The sequence below is a fragment of the Octopus bimaculoides genome, chromosome 7 (assembly GCF_001194135.2).
Source record: "Octopus bimaculoides isolate UCB-OBI-ISO-001 chromosome 7, ASM119413v2, whole genome shotgun sequence".
Lineage (NCBI taxonomy): Eukaryota > Metazoa > Mollusca > Cephalopoda > Octopoda > Octopodidae > Octopus > Octopus bimaculoides.
Window position 1 is genome coordinate 110,077,701 of NC_068987.1, and position 11,701 is coordinate 110,089,401.

Consider the following 11,701-nt stretch of genomic DNA (forward strand, 5'->3'; position numbering starts at 1 on the left):
AAACGAAGAGAGATGGAGGAAAAGCAAGGAAACAATAGCAACAATAAGAACAACAACAAATAATAATAATAATAATAATAATAATAACAACAACAACAACAATCCCTTCTAATAATAATAATAATAATAATAATAATAACAATAACCCTTTCTAATAATAATAATAATAATAAACATAATAATAATGATAATACAGAGAATGTTATGTACTCACATCATTATGTATGTTGATGAAACACTCTTGAAAAAAGATGCGTGTATAATACATGACACTTACCTAGAAATAGAGAGAAAAAATACAGAGGTTATAATATATATAGCATGATGCCAATAAATAGGCAGAAAGAGAAGTTGAGTAGAAGAATCATGGACATAGATTTACATATAATATATGAATATAATATTATGTAATAATGTGCATAGAAATATGCATATTTGCACAAATGATTATGTATGCTTGTGAGCGTGCGTGTGTATAAACATATATATATATATATATCCATGTACATTTTATATATGTATATTCCTATGTACATTATATATGTGTGTGTGTGTGTGTAGATTATATATATATATATATATATAGATAAATATAAATATATGTGTGTGTGTATGTACATTATATATATATATGTATATATACAATATATATGTGTATGTACATTTTATATATATATACATATATACTATATATATGTGTATGTATGTATATATGCATACGTATACAGTAATGCATATAAATGACTAGCTTTGTCCTTGACTATAAAGTTCGTCTATGTACTATACACACACACATACACACGGATTAATATATATAGTCTTTCTCACACATAAACACACACACATGTCAGAGAGACATCTGTAAAAGAAAAAAATATTAAAAATATGAAAGAAATGTCAAAAGGCCTATATGGTAGCAAAAAGTCTGCATGAATGTGTTAAATGAAAAGATAAAAAAAAACTGCATAATGAATATATATATAACCAAAGTTTGGTTCCCAATCACATGGTTTTAGGTTCAGTCCCACAGTGTGGCACCTTGGGCAAGTGTCTTCTACTATAGCATGAGGTTGACCAAAGCCTTGTGAGTGGATTTGGTAGATGGAAACTGAAAGTATCCTGTCGTATATGTGTGTGTGTGTTTGTGTGTGCTTTTCCCCCACCATCACTTGACAACCGGTGTTTGTTTGTTTACATCCCTGTAACTTACCAGTAGCAGTTTGGTAAGAGAGCCCAATAGGATAAGTACCAGGTTTTTAAAAGAACAAAGACCTACCAGGGTCAATTCATTCAATTAAAAAAGAGGAAAAGATAAAATAAATGTTAAAGCTACACTCTCTCTCTCTCTCTCACACACACATACACACACAAGCAAGCTACTTACCACACAGCCGCTCCTATAAATTTTAAAATATTGACTTAAAACGCAAAAATGACTTCAACCTTTAACATACTGCATTTTCTCTAGAATTGCTTTCACTACCACTGCTGTTACTATAGGGGAGAAAACTCATATGGTGACATAATGCACCTACAATGTGCTAAAGGTTAAAAATACATTTGCATATAATTATCCCATGAATATATAGGGCAGCATTTGAGGAAGATTTGACTACTGCTTCTAAAAGTTGGAGCAATGATTCAATCGCATGCTCATTGATTTGCAAGTGGTTTTTTTTTTAATGCTAACAGTAGCATCGATGTCAATATTATGCTGAGAGTACAAGACCAGGTCTTTGCAGCAAAATAAGAAAAGATTTTCAGTCTCGATGCCAATAACCATTTGTTTGTTGGTTTTATGGAAAGAAACAACAACAAAGCATGATAATAATAATAATAATAATAATAATAATAATAAATAAACCATCAAAGAATTTCTTCGTGAAGAACAGCTTTTCATTTTCTAAACACCACAAAGAAATACAATAATAACAACAACAACAACAACTGCAGGTTCAACAGTAGCCACAACAATAATGACAAAAACAAACACAAGCAACTACAAAATGAACAACAACAAAAAAAAACTACCAAGAGCAGACCAAAAAAAATATAACATAAAAAGAATAAAAAAGGATGGTAGCCTCAAGAATGACGATTGCAACAAGCTGATCTAACAGGAAGTGTTTAGCATGATAATAAAGACTTGTGGGGTTTTTTTTCTTTTTTTTTTGAAGAATGTGAGTTCTCTCCCCCTGTCTGTCTGTCTGTCTGTCTTTCTCACTCAGTCTCTATCTATCTCTCTGTTTGTCTCCCTCTCTTTTCTCTCTCTCTCTCTGCATACACAACTGTCTTTTGGCTCTTGTTATTCCATCTGTCAATGATGCGAAGTGTTGTAGACCATGCAAGGCAGACAAGAACTGGTCATTACTTAAGCTTCAATACATGTCTCTAGAAATATGAACTCTCTCTCTTTAATTCACATTCTCTCTCTCTCTCTCTTTCTTCCTACATTTCTTTAATTTCACATTCTTGTCCTCCCCTCTCTCTCTCTTTCTTCCTACATTTCTTTAATTTCACATTCTTGTCCTCCTCTCTCTCTCTCTGCCATTCTCACTCTCTCTTTTCCATCCTTGCTCTCTGTTACACACTCCTTCTGTTTGTCTTTCCCTGCCTGTTTCTTTCCAGCAATAATTCTTATTTTTCCTTTCTCCTCTCATTCTCCCCTTCACTGTCTTGCTCCCCCCCCATTCTCTCTCTCTCCACCTCACCCTATGTCCGTTCATTCATGGACATGGAGTGAGGTGTGGGAGGAGAGACGAAGAACCATAGATTGTGCTACCACCATAGATCACTTGATATACGGTGGTAGTTTGAATTCATGCTAGGTTGCCTACACTTAGCAGTAATCCAGCAAAAAAAGAAAAAAAAAAACCCAAAAAGCTAACAGCTCTAACTTAGCAATTTACTGCTTTGCACAACAACCCAAACTATCACCTTGGAAACAACAACTATTACAACAACAACAACAACACACAAACACACACATGAACACATACATGTATACATACATACAGAGGTACACTTCTCTCTTTCTCTCTCTTGTTACCTTCTTATCATCACTTGCACGAGACCCCATAAACATACAGGCAAACGTATGTGTTCGTATCTGACACATACACACACACACATATACTAAACCTACATACTTTCAAAGAAACGCTTACACATACATACATACATACATATATACATATATATATATATATATATATATATATATATATATATATATATATATATATATATGCACTCTGACACTGGCACACATTCAGACACATTCACACACACACACACACACAAACGCATACATTATTAGATTTACATACTGACAAATAGATTTGTATACATGTGCATGCACTCTGCTCTGACATCAACACGCATATACATCTATGTGCATACGTGCACATACACAGATATATGGAAGCCAACATTAAGTTCTGTTGAAAATATGAATCTTCCATACATCTCTCCGTATATCAACACTGCTATTATCTTATCATCTTCCGTCCTTTGTTGTTCTCATAATAGACTGCAAGAACACTATTTCTTTAGATTCATACATGCATAGAGCAGAGACATGGCTGTGTGGCTGAGGAGTTTATTTCCTCCTAATCATGTTTGTCTCTGGTTCAGTTCTACCATGCGGCATTATGGACAAATGTCTTCTACTACAGCAGTGGTTCCCAAGGTTTTTCGGGCTGCCGCCGCCCCCCCCTTCATACCCGGGCTACATTCCTCGCGCCCCCATCCCAACTAACCATAAAAAATATAGACCTCTTTCTGAAGCAAATTCAAAGCAACTGTATTTCACAAATGAAACTTAACCTAATGAAAAACATTATTTTGTTGGTTTTACATGAATCGCTACCCCATCACCACCCCACTTTCCTTGAACGCCCCCTTGGAACTTTCCACTGCCACCCGGGGGGGGGGGCAATACCACCCACTTTGGGAACCACTGCACTAAAGCCTCAAGCTGACCAATGCCTTATGAACGGATTTGCTAGATGGAAACTGAAAGAAGCTTGTTGTCTGTCTGTATACCTATCTATCTAACTACCTATCCATCTATCTATCTACCTACCTATTTTTCTATCTATCTATCTATCTATCTATCTACATCTGTTTGTGTGTGAGGCCAGATAAACAAGTGACCAGTGATTAAGCAACATGTCACTGCTTTCTTGCTTATTTGGTAGCCTGATGAGCTGGGACTTAAGTAACATATTATGTAATTGTATGGATGTTGTGCATAGTTCACACCCAACTGTATTATGCTTACATCACAATAAAGACTCTTAACAGAACAACAGAGGCAACATTACATGACTCATTTATCTCACAATCATCATCATTTAGCATCCGTTTTCCATGCTAGCATGGGTGTGTGTTACTGTCTCCTTGTCTTGACATCACATGACAGTAATAAGCGAGTGTCACCACCATACCAGCAGTGTCCTTTGTTTCCAGTCTTGTGTAGAAACATGTTTGGTCACAAGGAAATATCACCTTACTTGGGTTAGCAACAAGGAAGGCATCTGGCTGTAGATAATCTTCCTCGACAAATTCAGTCCAACCCATGCCAGCATAGCAAAATGGTCACTAAAATGGTGACGACAGATGGTGGAAACAAACAAGAATTTGGTAAGTGCAGTGCTTAAAGTACTTAGCTCTTGATCTCCACATGTAATGACTCAACAACTTTTTAACACACACACACACACACATACACAGAGCTATGTAAGAAATATATACGTATGTACACGTAGGCATTCTGTAGGAAATTCAATGTGAAAGACGATGCTGACACCAACATAATTCCAGAAGATTTCCCAAAGACTACACTAACCAAATTGAGTTCATTTTGTCTCTTGATAAGTTCCCTTCAAATCCAAGGTCAATGCTTTTCACCATATTTAATATTCCTGACACTGAAATACTTTGCGCATGTGTGAGTGTGTGCGTGTGTGTGTGAGTGTGTGTGTGCATGCGTGTGTATACATTCATACACATACATATGTATGTCTGCAAACATATATGTATGTATATATATATGCTTACATATATGCGAGTGCTTTTCTATATATGCATGTGTATGTGTGTCTGTGTGAAAGCATGTGTATACATTCATACATGTGTATGTATGTATACATATATGTAAGTGCTCTTCTATATGTGTATGTGTGTGTGCATGCATGTTCATGTGTATACGCACATATACATACATATGTATATCTGCATACATATATGTATGTACACATATGCTTAAGTGCATGTGAATGCTCTTCTATATATGCGTGTGTGTATGTGTATGCCTATAGATATATAAATACGTGTGCTTAAATATATACATGTATATATTTCATGTGTGCATGTGTGGTGAGTGTGCATATAAATATGAATGTTATTATACACAGATACACACACACTCGCTTATGAGTGTGTAAGTATATATGTGTGCAGTGTATGTGTGTGTGTGTGTGTGTGTATTTGTATGTGTGTGTGTGTGCAAACTAGCTGAACATAAATGTTTATAGATTTGTTGGCATTGACATTGTGTAATATTTCCGAAATTAGTTACATCAGATGCCATGGTTGAGCAAATATACATGTGGTACTATTGTTACATGTCAAGCACCACTGAACACCAGAACAAACTTAATAATTCTCTAGGAACAGTGGGGTGTGGGTGTGGAGTAGGGTGGTGGCAGCGGTGGGGATAATTCCCCCCCCCCCCACAAACTAACAAACAAAACCTGAATAAACTGGGACGTGTAAGAAACCCTGGTTCAATCTGCAGTGCAGTCACTGATATCACTTGGGGCTGACCCTCACATAACCCGGTCCTCCTAACCAGCCTAGTGGGTACCTTTATCACATAGATCCACTAAGACCAAGAATTGTCTTTCTTCTGTCTCTTCCTCTCATGCTACCTCAAACCTGTGTGTGTGTGTGTTTGAATGTTTGTGTTTATGTATTTATAGTAAAAGCAATTTTACATTAATCTCAGGAGTTATCCTATACCTTTGTAGAGTACAAATTTATTATTCTTAAACAAGAATATAGTTGACAGGGACCTCAAAGTTTCAGTCAGTTAAAGCCGTTAAATTCAAACTTGTTACCAGTTCAAATATTACTTGGGGCGTATTCATCAAACTCACAAGGAAGCCATTTACTGTGTTTTTGTCTCAGAGAAAACTTCTTGCTGCAGACAAAAAGGTGTAAAACGCCATGTCGGTTTGAAGTGCCCCCTTATTCAGACTGATGAATGCATGCATTTTGGAGTAGTTGAGATTCTCTTTAGCACCAAACACTGGAAAGCAGAGGCATTGCGAAAACTGACAAAGATTTAGATCTTTCCTATAATATTCCAGTCAATGTGCTATAACTGGTTGTTCTAATAGGCAACTCGGCCATAATAATAATAATAATAATAATAATAATAATAATAATAATCATCGACTGTGGCCATGCTGGAGCACCACCTTTCGTCGAGCAAATCGACCCCAGGACTTATTCTTTCTATGCCCAGTACTTATTCTATTGGTGTCTTTTGCCAAACCGCTAAGTTTTTTTTAGGGAAGAATATTTGCAAAGGATTTTGTCAATAATATTCACATATAAACCAAACCAACAAGTCTGTTGGCAGTAAACTCTTACCAATATTTTCCCCCTACATTCTTTGGTGAAAATCGGGAATATGAATAACTTTTAATATGTGAGAGTATTACCATCATTTCTGACAGCACCAGCTCACCAGTGATTAATAAAATAATAGTTGGAGAAATCTGCAGCAATGAAATGAAGTAGTTTTTATTGTTTTTAAACTAAATAAATTATTTAAATACTTTATATAAAACTTTTCGTTATGCTTAATCCCCTTTGGATCCAATCTTTCAAAGAATTCTCAATAAAAATTTAATTATTCTAACTATACAAGTCTATATCAAATATATGTAATGTACGTTATATCAATGAATTTATCAAATACCATTTTTAGCTTAATTCTTCTAAAATGCTGTCATTTTTACTAGTACATGTACACTTTACTCTGTATTCTCTACAGCTGATTCTACAACACGCAAGCAGACCCAAACCCAAATATATATATATATATATATATATATATGACTGCGTGTGCATCGTTGGCGATTTTCTTTCTCTGTCTTCCCTTCTTTGAACTTTTCCTATATTTCTGATGAAGAGCTCTGCTCGAAACGAGAAATCCTCTTTCTTTTCTTTCCTTTCCTGAGCGTCCAATAACATTGTACTTATTCCACGTCCTCGCGTTGTTGTTTTGCCGTGTTTTTTCTTGCTTGTTCATGTTTGAATTGACTATATATATGTATATATATATATAGGGAGAATTCGCAAAAAAACAAACGATGAAGACAGGTGGTGTAGACAACAAACAAATGTATTATCTTAACACTCGGGAAGTGTAAAAGTCTTTAATGTTTCGAGCCTACGCTCTTCCACAGAAAGAAACAAGGAGAGAAAATAAAGAATGTGTAGTGGACACAGGCCTTTACAAAAGTATATATTCTCCATAGGAGTTCATACCAATATAAGCACCACATTAGCCTCTACAGCTCTGTTTATACACAACAGTAATATCCCACAGTATTGTACACATATTACAATAGTTTCTACAATTCTATATATATATATATATATATATATATATATATATATGTACTATGTTAGTCCCAACAGTAGCCCTCTACAATATTATACATCGTACCGTGCACAGTACAATGCTTCCAGAATGCTTTATATCATACTCATCTGATGAAGAGCCATGCTCAAAACGTTACACCTACTCTTCTTTCAATCTTTTACTGAGTGCCAAACTAATACATTTCCTATGTACGTCCTTCTGACTTTTGTTGTTTTGTTATTTTAATTTTCGCTGTGTGTGTGCGTGCGCATGCATGTCCTGAATCTATAATAGCTTGTACAATATTATATACTAGCTGACCACATGCCGTCAATAGTGATGGCTAATTGTAGCATTTTATATATAAATAAGGTACATAATAATCACACATACAAACATTCACATACTTCCCTTGTACACGCGCACACATACACACATATACTCACACAGAGTTGAAATGCTGATTCTTTCTTCACCCCTTCCTTCCTTATTCATCTATCACGCCTTCCTCTCTCTCTCATTGCTATTACTTTCTCTCACTCCCTCTCAGTCATGGCTATTACTCTCACTACTTCTCTTTCACTGAATTACTACTTTCTCTCCTCCTCCACATCTGGCATGATTCTGGACAAATATATATATATATATATATATATATTGTCAAAATATTTTCGTCGCTTTGAGACCGCGACCTCTTCACTGACAAAATTCTGTGCTGCATCACAGAAATTTAATAGACAAATTAAATTTAAATGTTGAAGTGAATCTAACGGTCTTTGTGTTTTATTTTAAATGGCTTATAAACACCTTCCACGCTGCAATTGTTCCGGCACATGATCTCAGATCAAGTCACTTGCTATGCAAGTACATCTCCATAATATATATAAACACTACACTCGTTATTATATTAGGAGAAACACAGCGGAATTCCCTCAAATACAATATGCACTATAGTTACCAACTGTACACTCAGTTGATACTGAATTCCTGTGATTCCTCGAAACCCTCTGCAATATTGGACAAGTTCAATGGTGGCAGCATCAATCTGTGAACTAAAAGGCAACAATAGTTTCTTTCTAAATGATCATCGTATAAATAGAGGAATCTCACTAGGTTTGTCTTTTAGGCCTGGCTGGATATAAATAAACTACTGGACAGAAAAAAGTGTCAGGTCAATTTTATTTCAAAATCTTGAAATGTCTAACTGAATGCACTTTATCAACAATTCTTACAAAGGAATTAAAACAATGAGGTTTAAATATAAGACAGAAAATAAATAAATAAATGAATAAAATAAAAATGGTTAGGACCAAAAATCTTCAAAAGTTTAGTGCTGTGCAAGTGGGTTAATCAATGTTGAATGTACTTAAAATGAGGTTTGAACCTGAAAAGCTAAAATAATCCCTCACTTGAAAGTGTAAATGATTAAAAGTCTAGTTTTTCAAAGAGCTTCAAGGAACAGCAGTCAGGATTTGAAGAAAATAGAGCTTCAAGAAATATGGTGAGGAATGGAAAATGACATTCTCACATCAAAGTCCTTTAGTTAGAGAGAAACAGTAATGTACAAATAGAATTTCTACTGAATTTCAAACTATACACTTAAATTCCTCAAGTGCTGGCCTTTTAAAAACCTCGAGTGGTTTGGATTGTTTGCAGCCTGGCAGTCTTTTAGATTTCCAAGCCATGACTAACACTCAAAGAAATCTCAATTTAACTAGTGAGATGCTATTCACACATTTGGCACCAGAACATTAAATACATTACAAAAATAATACACAGAAAATTCTATCAAAGTTTGCCATCTTCTGATGACCTACGAGTTTTCTCATTTCCTTAAAGATGGAACATTGAAACTTTCTTGAAACTATGGCTGCTCTTTCACTGGAAAGGAAACTCCGACCACATCTTATCTCATCTTCTTCTACCTCATCCAATTTACTTGCAGCACGTCACCTTGGCACAAGCAGCACTCTCCATTATTATTCCAGCATTGAAACCATGTTCAGGTTACTAAGGCAACTATTTACATAACACATGTGATAACTTCAACAACAACAACAGCAACAACAAAAAGAGAACAGAAAATATATTTAAATGGAAAGTAATAAGAGAAAGAAAGAAAGAAAGAAAACAAGAAGGTGCTCTAGAGACACTTTTTCAAGTCTTCCTCTTCCTCTTCTTTAAATCTCTTCAGTGCGCCGTGATTACCTTTTTCTTTCCTGGGAAAGTGAAAGTGGACAAACCGACATGACAACTACCATGTTCTCGCATACCTTAGCTAATTCCACAATTCACTTCTATGTACTCCCAAGACTGTGCAGAAACCATTCTACACCGTCTCTCACAAATTCCAGGCTACCAAGCAAATTATCAATGCACAGCAGCTGGACAGGCAACAAACTCCTAAATTAGAACGACAAAACAACAAACTTTAGGGTTATTGTTTAGTTCACAGGTCAGTCCTAATGTCATCTGACAGACAGGAACCATTTGATCACAGGTTGTGACTGAACTACAACAACAAATTATAATCCTTTCTACTCTAGGCACAAGGCCTGAAATTTTGGGGGAGGCGGGGCAGTTGATTAGATCGACCCCAGTACACAACTGGTATTTAATTTATCGATCCCGAAAGGATGAAAGGTAAAGTTGACCTTGGCGGATTAACAAAAACAACAACTAATAATAATAATAATAATCCTTTCCATTGTAAGCACAAGGCCTGATATTTCAGGGGAGGGACAAGTTGATTACAATGACCCCAGTGTTTCATTGGTACTTAATTTATTGACCCTGAAAGGATGAAAGGCAAAGTTGACCTCAGTGGAATTTGAACTTACATAGTAAAGACTGACAAAGTATCACTGACTTGCTAATGATTCTGCCAATTTACTATTTTGTGGTGATGAGGATGATGATGATGATGATGATGATGATGATGATGATGATGATGATGATGATGAAACCAACCACATATATGTATATAATCTAAGTGATTTAATTGGTGGAGACTGATGATTAGGATACAGTCAGGAAGAAAACACATTTATTTAGTATTTGTATGAAATAAATAATTTATCAGCTTATATGGATTAAGACATCTTGTTCAAGTGAATATGTCTGATGTCTATGGATTAGTGTGTTAGATCTACTTGCACTAATCCAAGCTGAACACTTACTTATTAGCCACAACTTTTGTACTTCTATTGTCTATATCAATTTACTTATTTATTATTATAATTATTGTTGTTGTTGTTGCGATGATAGTGTAAGTGAGTGCAATAATGTAGTTTGTTACACGTTTCCACTGGCCCTAGTATCATTGGTTCATTGTATTTCCGAAGGAGAGAATAGCAAGGGATTTTCTGTAATTCAGCAAGGAACAAATATTGCAAAGGACTTCATTTGAAAACAACTGGTTTCCTGTGTATTTTTTTTTTTTTCATTTTTTTTCATTTTCTTGTCAATGTTTATATCTTTGGCTGATATATGCTGGCAAAAATAAACACACACACACACATTTGGCTTCTACAGTTTCCACCAACCATATTCCACACTTTAGGTATTGAGTAATTCAGGGTTTTGGTAGGGGCCACATGCCCAAGGTGCAGTACAGTGCAATCAAACCCGGAATCCGAGCTGACTTAAACGTATTATTGGCCTCCAGGGGGAATCAATACACTAGGCTCTATAGTATTTATTTATTGAGGGCAAGTCATAGCATACATAAACCAAGGCAACTGCCCAGTATGACCACCCCTTAAGACAGCACTGCCAAGAATTACATGGTATCAAAATGAGCTCATTAACCACAGAGCCATGCCAGAGCTCATTCAGTTATATCCTTTCATCTGAAAGTATCCTTTATAAATATATATAGGAAGGGCATCCAGCTGTAGAAACTCTGCCAAATTAGATTGGAGCCTGGTGTTGCCATCCGGTTTCACCAGTCCTCAGTCAAATCGTCCAACCCATGCTAGCATGGAAAGCGGACGTTAAACGATGATGATGATATATATATATATATATATATATATA

At 35.5% G+C, this 11,701-nt stretch overlaps 1 protein-coding gene across 2 annotated transcripts in view; it reads right to left on the bottom strand.

Annotated features, from left to right (window-relative positions):
- Nucleotides 1-11,701, bottom strand: part of LOC106879962 (protein dachsous) — a 441,440-nt gene that overhangs the window by 111,336 nt on the left and 318,403 nt on the right. Inside the window, exon 2 of one of the 2 annotated variants that reach the window (XM_052969840.1) lies at nt 150-277. The exons of the other annotated variant lie outside the window; for it this stretch is intronic. Coding sequence (XP_052825800.1) covers nt 203-277 — 75 coding nt within the window. The 3' untranslated portion in view covers nt 150-202. Of the gene's footprint in view, nt 1-149; nt 278-11,701 lie in introns of those variants that run through there. 2 annotated transcript variants of the gene reach the window in all.